Source organism: Perca flavescens, chromosome 21 (assembly GCF_004354835.1).
Source record: "Perca flavescens isolate YP-PL-M2 chromosome 21, PFLA_1.0, whole genome shotgun sequence".
NCBI lineage: Eukaryota > Metazoa > Chordata > Actinopteri > Perciformes > Percidae > Perca > Perca flavescens.
Window position 1 is genome coordinate 10,038,923 of NC_041351.1, and position 15,283 is coordinate 10,054,205.

A 15,283-nucleotide genomic window follows, 5' to 3' on the forward strand; every position below is an offset into this window, starting at 1 on the left:
TCTGGTAAAAGTAGAAGTACTAATTTAACTTCTTTACTCAAGTAAAAGTAACAGTACAGGCTTGGAAATTTACTTAAAATAGAAAAGTAAAAGTAGCCTTGCGAATGACAACCATTTTTTATGCAAAGCTACCTGGACCTGGAGTGCAAGCTGAGAAACTTCAGTGAACATGGAAAAAAGGCTCTTTATATGCCATTGCCTATATTTTAAATGGATGTCTGCCAATAGGCCTAAAACATCACATATATGATTATTGTGACAGAGACTGGGACTCCAGGTTAATAAGATTCTGACTGAGATTCTGTGAGAATTCACAGATCCAGTTTCTCTTTTTTAATCTCTCTCAGATAAGGCCGAGGATGATTGGGAATGTCTTGCTGCTTGTCGGCCGAATCTCTGGGATCTCCGTTTTCTTCATTTTCAATCATGTCGCCGTCCATACTACTATGTGCTAACGTTACCGCCATCAAGCCGCGATGATTTGCCGTGAATGAATGCTGCCAAATCTGTCGAGTCGTCTTGTAGTGGTGCGTCAAGTGCAACGTATATTCCCATCCAATTAGATTGAATTCGGTATTGATGACGCGAAAAATAGTAACGGTAACTCCACTGAAATTATTTGAAACTAAAGTAACGACCCAAAAGTACCGATTTTTGTGTTAAAAATGTAAGGAGTAAAAGTAAAAAGTTGGCACAAAAATAAATAGTATAGTAAAAATATCTGAAAAATCTACTAGAGTACAGTAACAAAGTATTTGTACTTTGTTACTTCCCATCTCTGATAACACGTGTTCCCGAGTCGACCGTTCTCTGGGATTTGTTTTCATGCTAATCGAATGTTACCAGATTTACCGCAAACCGCTAATTAGCTTATAACGCTAGTCGCCCGGGCACGGGTAAAGTAAGGTAAGGGTAAAGGTACTTTATTGTCACATACACATACATGTAGCGAAATTCATTCTCTGCATTTAACCCATCCCTCAAGGGAGCAGTGGGCAGCCAATCACAGCGTCCGGGGACCAACTCCAGATCTGAGCCAGTGCCTCGATCAAGGGCACTAACTGGAGAACCTAGTACATGTTTTTGATGGTGGGGGAAACCGGAGCACCCGGAGGAAACCCACGCAAACATGGGGAGAACAAGCAAACTCCACACAGAAAGGCCCCGGAACGACCTGGATTCGAACCCATAACCATGCGGCCTAAAAAGTAAAAAGAAATCGCTATTTCTATACCACTAACAAGGCTCAAAATTGCACCACACTTCCATGGTAGCATAATGAGGGTCAATACATATAAACCGAAGCATTGAAAACTTTGTAAGTGTACAGACAGATAAGTTAGAAAGTACCACCTTTCACTTATACAGGCGGGCACCACCTTGGGAAAACAGTCCGACCAGTCGGACGACAAACAGATGTAATTCATGCATTTCCATGTAATTACATTTCACAAACGTAATTCCTATGGACCCATTCGGAAACCACGGACCATGGGAGATTTCAAGTGACAGTTCAGCTCACGTTGCAGGGCGTTCGACTGTATACGTGAACGGTACGGTCTTTCTAAACTGTAGTCTTTCTAAACTATCTTTTTAATAAACTGTCTGTACGCTTACAAAGTTCTCAATGTTTCGGTTTACATGTAGGGACCCTCATTATGCTACAGTGGAAGTTTGGTGCTATTTTGAGCCTTGTTAGTGGTATAGAAATAGCGATTTCTTTTTACTTTACCCGTGCCCCGACGACTAGCGTCATAAGCTAATTAGCGGTTTGTGATAAAACTGGTCACATTCGAATAGCATGAAACAGAGATGGGGACTCAAATCTGAGACTCAGACTCGAGTCGCACTTAAGTCGCACAAACAACTGACTTCAGACTTGACTTGCGACTCGACCCAAAAGACTTCAGACTTGACTCAGACTCGAGCTTCGTCAACAACCGGTTTTCAGGCAATTATTGCTTTTTAAATCTAAATTTATTCATGTATTTCTATTTTCTTTTATTGCCACATTTACATTAGGGAAACGTACGACGAGCTGCATGTTCCCTGCCCTTTGCCATAATGTGCAACGTAACGCATGCGCTATGCCTATGTGCGCGTACTCACTTTGAAAATAGCGACACCAAGTCATCCCGGAGTTGTGCCTTTTGTCATTAGTTTTGCTTTCAACTTCGTAAACAGTGGCAGTAAGCGAACAGCTACATGCTGGGTGTGTGGCACCAAGATAAATGATGCCGGCTCAATAACGTTGAACTTCATCAGGCATTTCAAAACGCACCCAGATAGGTTGGTCACTTGCTAACGTGAAAGGGACGTCAAATTTAGCATATATCATCACAGGTAACAAGCTAACCATCGCAAAGTGTTGTGCTGATGCTGGGAACAGGCAAATTGTATCTTTATAGTTGTATTCATATGATGTGACCGACATAATATTTCACCAGGTTGTTGTTAAATAGCATTACAGAAAGTATCAATTCTCACGTTTGCACCATGTTTGGTGTATTAACTTTCAATACAGAGGTTTCCCTCAAACTTTGAACACTGAAAAATGTAATGCATGATCAGGTTGGGCTTTACAGCCAGTTAGTAACAGAGACAAACATGTATTCTTTGGTGCAGATAATACAGGTGAAAAATACAGTTATGAAATTGAAATGGAGTTCTTCATTTTGGTTTCTTCAGGTTGCATTGCAGTAGACCCCATAAAGTTATCCTACAACTGATGGCCAGAGACTTGACTTGTGGCAAAAGACTTGAAACTTGACTTGAACTTCCAAAAAATGACTTGTGAACATCTCCGGCATGAAAACAAATCCCAGAGAACGGTCAAACTCTGTACACGTTATTAACCCTTAGGTTCATTTCGCGCCGGATTTGTCCTTTAAAAGTAAAGACTTTCTGCTGCCAAAGCAAAGAAGTTGGAGTTAATGCCGATAATTTACTGGGAGCCAATTAAAAGTTTGGATTTTTTTCTAATAAAAGACAAAAGTAGGTGCACTTTAATTTAATAATTATTTTCATTCATCATTGCCACCTCATGTTATGGGATCATGTCGGGAAAGTAGAAAGCAATTTGCAGCTATACTTTTGTATAGTGTGGTAAACTATACTGCAGTTTGCTTAAAACCCAGACATGGAAAGCCTGGAACAATAAAGTGATTGCATGGAACTTAAAAATGTACAACTTGTCACTTTATTGTCAACCTAAAATTCTGCTTATGTCCATGTCGGGGTGCTGTAGGAACTTTCCAGTATTCTGATTGGTCTTGGTTCATGATACTGGCCTCTGAAAGGGGAAAAAAGGAAAAGGCCACACAGACACAAACATCCAGAAATGACATGATCTCTTATTAAAATACGCAGCCAACACTGGATCCTTGGCAGGTATTTTATTTCATATATAGACGCTTTCTGTAATCAAATGTGAGTGCAATCAAACAACAGCAATACAAACATTACCAATGCAGTCTGAGAACCAGGAACAGGGTTAAAACAGGGAGTTCACTCACTCTACATACCGAGCAGCTAGTAACCTTATGGACAACATAAAAAAAAAAAAAAAAAAAAAAAAAAATACACGTTCCTCTGTCAGGACAGTCCGCCGTCATGTGTACTTCCAACAATGATGGTGGGGAGGGAGGTGGGGAAACTTCTTTGATCCACAACCCCCCCTGCCCTAACCCTCCTCCTACAGGAAGTCCAACCAGTGATACAACAGCCCCAATCCCCACCCGCCCCCCCACCCCGCTCCATGAGTCCAACTTGCACTCGGCTCTTCAGTGAACTAGATAACCTCCCCCCCTCCCCCCCATCGTGATTATCATCGTCATCATTCTAATAGTATCAACAACAAAAAAACTAAAAAATCCAAATCATTTCCACTTCTCACACGGCAGGAGCCAATCAGAGTGCAGAGGTCTTTCGGGTTGAGTTAGTCTCCACCAATGGATGTCCATCCGGGTCAACTAGAAAACCACGTAGCTGTACATGTAGAACCAAAGTCCTCATGCAGTGCCCTGCGAAGGTGGCACATCACATACGTGCACAGGTGGAAGTGGGGGTGGGTGAGGGGTGTTTATGGTTTTTCATGGTGTGTCTGTGTGTGTTAGAGATAGAGTGTGTGTGTGTTTTAAGAGGGGAGAAGCAAAGGTGTTAGGCAAATATCAGACCCAGGAGCACAAAAAAATAAAAGTCCAGGAGAAGAAGAAGAATTACATACAAAGTCTTTATCCACCGTCCGTCTTCTCTTGGCCCTCCTCAAAACACTCACACACAAACACTCTCACGCACACACAAACATACGCACACACTATAGGTCCTTAAGTCATTGTGAAGTCAGGTGTTCAATGTCAACATTCAAGAAAGAAAAAAAAAAACACCTCAATGGTAAAAAAAAAAAAGAAGAAAAAATCATCTCTACCATCACAATGCTTCAGGTCATAAAATCTTGACATTTCTGAAAATTGATTTTGTTTTCCTCCAGGTTTAAAGCAGTATGCATGTGTGTGTAGTTGTTGTTGTCGTCGTCGTCTTTGTCCCACTGCTGCAGACACACACACGAACACACACACACGCACAACCAACATACGCACACTCACTCACTCCAACACACACCACATGTCCTCTTTTAGTGGAGAAAGACATGGCGCAATGGAGAGACACTCCTCCTCTGGGCGGCTGCACCGATCACCAGGAGGAGACGGGGGTCTTTGCCACGGCTACCAGGGGTCTTCCAGCTCACCGGCACTCTGGGTGAGTAAAAAGGAAAAGATAGAGAGAGCTGTGGGTTAGGTTTTTTTGTTCATGCGCCTTTTCCTGCACACAGAAGTTAACATACTGCTCCTGGTGCCTTAAATAATGGCAAACTTTGAACCTCACTGCTCTCTTTTTATCTACTCAAATTGAATGGATAATGGTGAAAGACAGTGACATTCCCCTGACCAGCCTGTACTTAAAAAACACAACCAGAACCCAGACCTGGGATGACTCACCTTGCGGAGAATCAAGGCCAAGTGTCAGACTGAAAAACAGGGGAGAAATGGAGAGAATGGAGTCCCTATAATCTACGCAGCTCACCCTCCTCTCATCGCCGCCAGCTCATGCAATGCAGCCATTTATTTTGCAGCTATTGTTTTAAAGGAGACAAATTAAAATGTCTTTAAGCAGCATCTGAGATGAAATTACGAGTCAAGGCTAGAGTTAAAAGCTGGCAGGGGAGGGAAAGGAAGGTGAGGATTTATTTTCTGCTTGAGCTGAAAACTACACAGCCTAAACAGAAACATTTACAACACATTAAATAAAACTGAGACACTGAAAAATCCCACTTTCAGTTTCAGGAAACGGTCCTGTATCAAATGCCACCACTTTACCTTGGATTCTGTCAGGGATTTCTTTTCTCTAATCCCAACCCTGCACATTTGCAAGGTCCAAAAGGACAGGACCAATAGACAAGAAACACAGCCTTACAGTCAGATTACATCCACAAATACTCATACACTTGACACAAATCATAGCATTATACCTCAAATCATTTTTATTTGTTCATTTGTCATATTTACTGTGTGGGACTAATTTGGCCCATGTAACTGCATACAAATACAACTCATACATACATACATACATACATACGCACAGTGTTGAGCATAACCTCCCCTCTGATAGTTAAGTGCCTTAGATATTGAAAAGATAAGTGCAGTGCATGCATTACCAGAGTCACTGGGTACTGGGCTTTATACAGACTTAGACAATAACATCCCTCTACCTGCTTTCAAAGAAGAATGAGCACTGTAGGTTCAGTCTGTTCAAATTAAACTTTCACAATGAGGCAAGAGTTTCAGATTGTGTTGTTTTGAACAGACAATGTCATAACCTGTGAGGAATGAAATATACTGTGTGGGATTTTATCAAGCTGAAACACATCCTGCCGCGGTTAATACCAGCAACTGTCGGCATGAGCAGTGGGAACTGATTACAGATACACAACCATCTCACATAAAACCCACTGTTGTCCAGGTATAAACGATTGTAGAGGTGCTTAATGTTGGAGGCTGAATGCCTACAGTGGATTCAATGCTATGACCTTTTAAGCCACGCTAGCAGTAAGACTTTAGGGATGTAATGCCGGCCGTATGTTTGAAAAAAAAGAAAGTGTTAGACTGAGGGTGTCTGCTAAAGAAAGGCCATATTGTTACCTAAAGCAAGACCATTAAATCATATTTACAGTGATTATTTTATTTCATCTTCTCAGCTTCAGCTCTACAGTTTGACTTTGCTCAAATTACATCTGACTAAGATTTACTTCGTCAAAATAGCAGCACTTAACCTCAGCTTTGCTTTGAGATGAATGCTAAGCACAGCATAGCGTTATCATGCCGACAGGTCTTCATTTACATTTAAAATCCAAAAGCTGTCGACAAGCACATGGGCATTTATCCAGTTAGTCTTTTTTCTTGTAAACGCGATAATAAAAACTTCTGATAAAGGATAAATCTCACATTTGTGTTGCTTTTCAAAGTGGTGTAGTGGGTGATTTTCTCCCAGCGGCCACAATTAGTCCATTGCTCACCCGAAAATAAATTTTGACAAGCAACACAAAAATTAGACTTTTGCTATATCGGAAGGGTTTAACAAGAGAAAGGACCTCATGAATGATGACTAACTGGTTGTTTTGGCAAACATACGTCTGTTTAACCACCCAACCAGGGTTAAAGAGTAGAGCACAGCCACTTCCCTGAGCTTTTTATGGAACCATCTCTATGGAACAGTATCTGTGATTTGCCAGCTAACACTGACAATACAAAAGTTGCGCCACCTCACACAATGTAGAGAACCATACTATATGTCTGATTTTGGAAACTATATGCCTTTTCACCTGGCGCCACCATAGTGAAGGTTTCTCTCCTTTTTTCATCCATCCAATAATTTTGATTTGTGGTGTGTAAAGTGCATTACAGCCTTACAAGGTTGCTAGTGTGGCTATAGACTTTTAGTCTTATTTTAATTTAAACACGTTGCTTGCATGGCCCCTTTTGCACCTAGTACTAGTATACTTGAGTGCTACCGACACATTCACAACCACCTGAATAACAACCAGGAACAAACGTGAACCCCTTCGTTGGTGACTGTGAGGCAGCGTACTAAAATGTGGTGATGTGGAATTCTGCATATGGTGAGGTGTGGTGAGGGAGCAATTTAAATGAAATGCCGCTCAAACTAGTATACAGTATAAGTATACAGCCACTAACCCACCTACACAAGTGTCCCTCTGTGGTTAAACTGCCCAGTTTTTCAGTACCCAGACTGGTTTGGACAACCTAACATCGCTGAATGAGCTAACAATCACAATCAAGTATCACCCACTACCAAAAACAAAAATTTCAGTAGTGATGATTGGTCTCTTTCTCCGTCACTCAAACTCATGCAGACACACATACATACATCAACGCAAAAGAATGTGTTCTGAGTCTGTAGATGGAGTAGGCCTGGAGAGCAGTGTGTTGAACACAGATGCGGTTCAGAGGGTCTCCTCTCCTTTTCTTTGTCAGGTTGTCCACTGTAAGCAGGTATGCGTGTGCGTGTGCGTGTGTGTGTGTGTGTGTGTGTGTGTTTGTGTGTGTGTGTGTGTGTGTGGGGTCAGGTCGGAAATCAGCCAGAAGCCAATAATGGTAGATGTAGGCCATGGAGTGCAAGGTCTATTTTTACTTCACCAGCCACTTTTGCACGTAATAATAATTTCTTATTTATTTTTTTAGAATTCTTTTTTTTTTTTTATGGTAAACAGTCTGTGGGATCAGGTTGTAAAAGTGGACTGAGAAGTTTGGGAATCCAAGCTGAGGTGATCAAAGGACAGGGGAAACAAAAGAAAGGAGGAAGGTATATATGTGGCTCGGAGACAGAACTTGAATAGACAGAGGGGCCATTTTTATTTCCATTACATTACTAAAATATTCATGAATGGCAATGGAAGCTAAATTTGCAGCCCATGATAGAGCCGGAAGTGGCCGATGTGTCCATTCAAGTTCTGTAATAAAAGGAAAGAGGAGGAGAGATCAAAGCACTTTGGACTAGGGCTTTGGGGTCGGGTGGGAAGGTAGGTATGCAGAGGGGGTGCTCAGTCAGAGGAGGGATCGGACTCGGGGGCGGGCGCATCTTTGCTGGCCTCCGGCTTTGCAGTGGCGGGTGAGGGCGGGGGCGAGGGGGGAGAGGGAGGGGAGGCGGGCTGCTGCTGGCCATCACTGTCGTCATCGGAGGTCCTCCTGCCTTCCCCTGGTCCATCCGCAGTGCTCTCCCCCCGCAGGTGGTAGGCGGCCAGGGACTCCTCCAGCACCGAGTGGTACTGCCCCCGGTGGTGCAGGCGGAACTGCCGCAGAGCCTCCAGCAGATGAGCCGCCGTGCTGCCACCTCCCTCCTCACTCTCCTCCTCTCCCCCCGCACAGGCCTGAGGTGACACGCTAGGGGTCAGACTCTGCAGGCACGCTCCATGGTCAAACACACACATACAAACACTAACAAACAGCGGCACAATACTCACATCGGTGTCACACAAATATCTACTACACACTAGCGTGACGAATTCAGAGACATTCTTGCACCAGTCTGACAAGCCCATGCAAACACTACCGCTGACCAACCACCCATTGTGATATTCGCTGTATGGTGCAACAGAGAGAGGTGTGTGTGTGTGTGTGTGTGTGTGGTGGTGGGGGGGGGCACCCACACATCCCAGAGAAAAGAGCCTGTAAGACTCCAATATGACAAATACACTCACATGCCCTCATACATCTACACACACGTCCACCATCACATCACACCTTTCCAGGCTGTTTACAAGCTGACACTGATCTCTTCTTTAGAATAAGAATTACATTTGTAAGCCTACACGTGGCCTTGACAGCAATTTCTTTAAGATGGATGTGAAAATTCCTCCTAGACTGCATTTGAATTTTACATAAACTACATTTTAATACACTGAGCAATATTTCTAAGCTTTACTGAAAAGATAAATCAAAACAAAGTGACCATGCCAGGAGAGCAATACCTATTGAAGTGAATTTTTTTTTTTTTTTTAAATGTAAATAGGAAAATGTGTCTGACAAGTGGAAGAGTGGAAAATAGACTTTAGATTAGTGACTGTGTAATGACAATACATTTGGCACTGAAATGTATCTTGCTATTTTGACACATTTGACTTACTCTGCATGATTCAGCAATCGACTCTTTAAGCACCGTGAACAGTATATTTAACTTTATCTGTAAAGTCCCCCTGCACCCAAAAATATGTTTTTCTTATTGTCACTTCACTTGGGCGTTTGACCTTCACTGTGCGGAGTTTTGAACGAATGTGAAAACTTTTTTTCACATTCATCTGCTCGAGAGGGAAAGTTTATTTGTGCTCACCTTGAATGGGTCTAAGACGTGTACCAACATGTACCTAACTTACACAACCGTGATGTGGAAACTTGAAGCCTCCAGTGTACGAACATTGAGAATGTAATAAACAATCATAGATTCTGGATTTGTACTTATTCAAATTTGTGGAAAGCATTTTTATGTCTTAAAACATGTCGGGGGGTAGGATCTTTAGAAAGGCTTTTTAAGTCATCTGTAAGTTTTGTGTGCTTTCATTGCTGAGGAGTTCAAGAGATTTATGAGGCCTTAAATGGTATACTATTTCAATGATGAATACAAAATTGAAAGTGGCCACACCACTTCAATGCTTTTCAACATGAAGACAAATAAGTTTCACTGAGCTTGCCAAGGTTAATTTGCTCAATCTACCCTCCACCCTCTTTCACACTTCAAAATAACATTAATTCTCACACACAAACAACAGTGTGTCCTTGTCTGGGCCGGTGTGTGTTTACATGTTGAGGGGATGGTGAAAGGTTGGAGAGGTGAGGGGTTTAGAGAGTGATCAACTCACCCCTTCCTCTTCTCTGTGAGGGTTCAGCTTGTTGTACACCGCCTCGATCACACTCCGTCTGCAAACAGACAAACAACTCGCTGCTTAGAGAGGAGACAACTCCTTATAGAATACAAAACAGTCTGTTCATTCTTTGCAAATGTATATTGATTCATATTTTAATGGAACTAAGTAAGCAACTGAGTCGATACTAGAGTATCCGCTATTCATGCATAAAGAGACTACAGAATCTCTTTATGAACCTGTACAGCTAAGTGTTTAGGAGTGTTATCTGTACGTGTATACGTTTTTAAGTGTAATAAATTATAACGATTTTATAATAATAATCGCGTTATCAGCACTACATAAACAAAGTGATGAATTTTGGGTTGCTTTTGCAAGTCGCAAAATTCAACAATGACATCATGAAAAGAAAAAAAAAATCCAGGTGTGCAAACAAAATGTTTTGCCCAAAGCACGTGCAATTTCATGAGAAATATGCATGGATGAATATTAAACCAATCATAAAACAGGTGAAAAGGCCATTCACACTTTGAATGAATTACCATTCACAGCTACTTCTGGGATTTTCTTTAAAGACGGCTAAATGTTTAAAAAAAACAAAAAACAAAGGTGCTGTACAAATAAAGTTATTATTATTGTCAATTTGTGAAGTTAGAGATCAAACTTGGGGTTCAACACATCAAATCATAACTTGTGTGCACATTAGGATACAATATCCTGGTGGTAAATTATGCATTTACAAGTTTCTAAGCCTTAACAAAATAATGTATGTGGATAGTCAAGTCCAATCATATTTTAACAGTATGTTGTGTGTGTAAAAAGCAGTAAAATCATGTTAAATGTTGTTCAGGGCTGTGTATTTACTTGCTGGCCAGGCCTCCGCCAGGTGGAAGGTTGGGGATGTTCTCTGTGGCAATGCTCCTCAGGACAGACACCAGGTCAGGGACTCCCGCCTCCCCACAGTTCCCCAGTAGCTCTACACACAAACACAGAGAGGACCAGGGACTTGTCAGAGGTTATGTGGTATACTGAGGCAAGATTATAGTATTTTATACTCCAAGTGTTGGCGTTAAACCACAGAAATTACCCCATTTGTGGAAACATACACCACTACCTGCCATTTGCAGCACCACTGTGTAGCAGACTGCTTTCAAATATTTGTACTACCTAAAGAATGTTTATTTTGGTTATGTACACAGAAACTGAACACAGTATGTGGCCACTTGTTTCACTTAACCTTTATAAAAAAATAAAAAATAAAAAAAAAATTGTTTTGAAGAAAACATGAAAAAGCTGCTGGGCCCAAAGAACAGTGTGGGCATTTGAACAGTTACATGTTTATAATAATCTACCACACGTTTCAAATACAGCATATCTGCCAATAATAGTGTAAAGATAAACAGTATTGACAGATATTCTGTTCCTCAAAAAAACAATGAAGCTAATATGTTTAAGACTATAGCATTTTTTAAATCTTTGTAAATCTAATTTTAGGCAAATGTAATTTACTCTCTGAATATCATGATAAATGCATACGGACTGGCTATTATGTTCGTATGTGTGAAGTGTAGCGTGTTTTGCGTGTGCTGACCCTCAACACGGGTCTCCAGGTACTTATCCAATTCCTCTTCTTTCTTCACAGCCTCCTCTGAGATCTTGGGAGCGCCGGGTAAACACACCACCACCACACTCATATTGTCCCTGCTCCCCTGCAGGACGAAATAAAGAGGACATTTACATCTATGTGGGACATAAGGTATATTTTGCTGCCAATAGTACAGGGATTTTGATGTTGTTGTGATCAACAATTCTTCAACTCACTGTTGATTTTTCCAGTCGCCGTCCATCTAGCCAGTCAAAAATAGTCGATCTCCGAATGCAACGTAACAGGGAGGAGAGTAGAGACGGAAAGCTCCTAAAGCTTAGTTCCACATAAATGCACGGATAATTCGTTGTTTTGTCGTCCGTGAAAAACATTGACCTTGTAGTTGAAAAAGGAGCTTCATATAAGAATAACATTTCCTCCTATGCAGTCCGTTCATTCGCATTCGGAGATCAACACTTTTTGACCGAGCAGAAAAACCAACAGCTACTAGTGAGTTGTTAAAACCTTTCATTTTAGTAAACTCTGTGTACACAAACAATGTTCTCAATGCTCGAGTTCATGTGTAGAGCCCCTGGTGATACTTTGAGCAAAGTTTCATGTTGTGTCGAGCCTTCTTAGGGTTTTAAAAATAGCAATTGTGATGCTATCATAGTAGTGCCCCTAGCACTCCCATTCAAAAGTAGCCTGGTTAACACACCAGACCCTTCTCAGTTGTAACTGAGAGTGGGTCTGGGGAAGGTTCATTGACAGTTCATTTCCAAAGGGGCGTCACCAACGGACGCCACTCAAATGCCTCTGGGCTCATTGGATAGTCCTTCAACCAATCAGACCAACGATACGGGTGACGCTTTTCACATCTGACAAAAAAAATGTGATTCTGGTTTTTGGTGTGGTCCCTCCACGCCCTACTTTCTCCTCGCAGGTGTTGCATATTGCTAACTTGTTATCTTCTGCACACACGCTGAAGAATTTCCAAACAGCTGATATGTTGCAGGTTAATTCACGAGGCTCCCTACATGTGCAAGAATAGCGCTGACACGCGCTTCACACCGCAAGCGGGTACGCGCCACACATGGCGGAGAAGTTGAGAGAAAGGAAAAAGAGACTGTGTCTCTGTCCGTGTGTGCGTGCGTCCTTGAGAACTGTAACTCGTATAACTTATGTTGTCAGTTAATTATAGCATTGACCGGTATAAAAATCGGCATATGTCTGACTGACCTATGCTTTATCACATCCCATAATATAAATACACTTTTTTGATAAGTTTTCCTCAGATTCAAAGGGGGGGGGCAAGGTGGAGGGTGGGGGTGTGGCCTGGACCAACTGCCACTTTGCTCGTTTGCAAGCCATGATGTCTCTCTCTCATGGGTGGAACAAATTCTCTGGGCGGGTAAAGCAGAGAAAGGGGAGGTAACCTTGCTCCTTATGACCTCATAAGGAGAAGATTCCAGATCGGCCCATCTGAGCTTTCATTTTCTCAAAGGCAGAGCAGGATACCCAGGGCTCGCCATTCACACCTATCGCCATTTCTAGCCACTAGAGGACCATAGGCAGGCTGGGGGAACTAATATTAATGTTAAAAAACCTCAAAGTGAATTTTCATGCCATGGCACCTTTAACAATGCCAGCCTAGGAATGTACTGGCCCGGACATACAGTCCAAAAATAAACTTGTCACGGTTTAAAAAATATCTTTTGAATTTCTTTTCTTCTATTTCTTGTCATTTATCGGCTGATATATACGGCGAGATCATTATATATGCAATGAGCCAATTTTGGCCGATATATCAGCTTGCCAACATATACTTTTGGACAATTTTACAGATGGAGTTCCCTGTGGAGTTTTTGCCCTCTAATAACGCAATGGAGCAGTTTTTCAATGGGTAGGTCGCTGTTCTGTTTAAGCACATAGTGGATGCAAAACACAGTCCTGCCATTGGTTTCAAATGATTCTACAGGCCTACAAATGGCAGTAACAGCCAAGATCTGCAGCAATTTGCCAGCAAATACAGGGGGGAAGAAGACTCCTAGCAAGTAAACAATGCAGGTCTCAAAAAAGAAAAGAAAAAAGAAAGTGGCTTTACATACAGTGGGGGAAATAAGTATTTGACCCCTTGCTGATTTTGCAGGTTTGCCCACTTACAAAGAATGCAAAAATCTACAATTGTAATCATATGTACATTCTAACAGTGAAAGACAGAATCCCAAAGAAAATTCCAGAAAATCACATCATATGAATTTATTAAAATTGATAACCATCTGATGAGGAAAAACAAGTATTTGACCCCCTGGACAAACAGCATGTTAATATTTTGTAGAAAAGCCATTATTGGCCAGCACAGATGTCAAACGGTTTTTATAGTTGGTGACAAGGTTTGTGCACATTTCGGCAGGGATGTTGGCCCACTCCTCCCTGCAGACAGCCTCCAAATCATTCAGGTTCCGAGGTTGTCACCTGGCAACTCAAATTTTAAGCTCCCTCCAAAGATTTTCAATCGGATTCAGGTCTGGCTAGGCCACTCCAGAACCTTGACGTGCTTCTTCTTCAGCCACTCTTCTGTTGCTTTGGCGGTGTGCTTAGGGTCGTTGTCGTGCTGAAACACCCATCCTCGACCCATCTTCAGTTCTCTCACTGAGGGAAGGAGATGTCGGTCCAGAATTCCACAATACATGGCCCCGTCCATCCTCCCCTCAATACGATGGAGTTGTCCCGTCCCCTTGGCTGAAAGGCACCCCCAAAGCATGATGTTGCCACCGCCATGCTTGACGGTGGGGATGGTGTTCTTTGGGTTGTACTCGGTGTTCTTCGCCCTCCAAACACGACGAGTTGAGTTGAGGCCAAAAAGTTCTATTTTGGTCTCATCTGACCACATCACCTTCTTCCAGGCCTCTTCTGAGTCGTCCAGGTGGTGAATGGCGAACTTCATGCGGGCCTGTACATGTTTCTTCTTGAGCAGGGGGACCTTGCGTGCGCTGCAGGATTTCAATCCATGACGGCGTAGTGTGTTACCAACCGTTTCTTTTGTAACTGTGGTCCCAGCTGCCTTCCGTTGATTCATCAGTTCCCCCCTTGTGGTTTTGGGATGATTCCTCACCGTTCGCATGATCAGGGACACCCCACGAGGCAAGATCTTGTGTGGAGGCCCAGACCGAGGGAGGTTGGCGGTGGTGTGGTGCTTCTTCCATTTCCTGATAACTGCACCGACAGTTGATCTTTTCTCTCCATGTTGCTTTCCCATTCTCTTGTAGCCCATCCCAGCCTTGTGCAGATCAACAATCGTGTCCCTGATGTCCGAAGAAAGCTCTTTGGTCTTGCCCATGGTGGTGATGTTGGATGCTGGTTGTTTGGGTGTTGACAGGTGTCTTTTATACAGGTAACGAGGTGGGGCAGGTGTATTTGATGTAGATAATTGGTTCGGATTGGGGCTGTGTCTTAAAGAAAGACTAACTGGCTTGTAGGAGCCAGAATACTTGCTGTTTGTCCAGGGGGTCAAATACTGTTTTTTCCTCATCAGATGGTTATCAATTTTAATAAATTCATATGATGTGATTTTCTGGAATTTTCTTTGGGATTCTGTCTTTCACTGTTAGAATGTACATATGATGACAATTGTAGATTTTTGCATTCTTTGTAAGTGGGCAAACCTGCAAAATCAGCAAGGGGTCAAATACTTATTTCCCCCACTGTATGTAATATGAAGAAGGTAATGTATTCAACATGCTTGTTAGACCTTAATACACAGTGAG

The 15,283-nt window shown here is 42.3% G+C and overlaps 1 protein-coding gene across 3 annotated transcripts in view; it reads right to left on the reverse strand.

Moving 5' to 3' along the window:
• Positions 1-3,945: 3,945 nt before the first annotated feature.
• Positions 3,946-15,283, reverse strand: part of ppm1bb (protein phosphatase, Mg2+/Mn2+ dependent, 1Bb) — a 31,096-nt gene continuing 19,758 nt past the window's right edge. For 2 of the 3 annotated variants that reach the window (XM_028567368.1, XM_028567369.1), the window contains exons 3-6: positions 11,523-11,640; positions 10,796-10,907; positions 9,929-9,986; positions 5,517-8,443 (exon numbers count right to left, since the gene is read on the reverse strand). In XM_028567368.1, the coding sequence (XP_028423169.1) occupies positions 8,117-8,443; positions 9,929-9,986; positions 10,796-10,907; positions 11,523-11,640 (615 nt within the window). In that variant the 3' untranslated portion in view covers positions 5,517-8,116. Of the gene's footprint in view, positions 4,755-5,516; positions 8,444-9,928; positions 9,987-10,795; positions 10,908-11,522; positions 11,641-15,283 lie in introns of those variants that run through there. The other variant, XM_028567370.1, reaches the window with a different exon arrangement.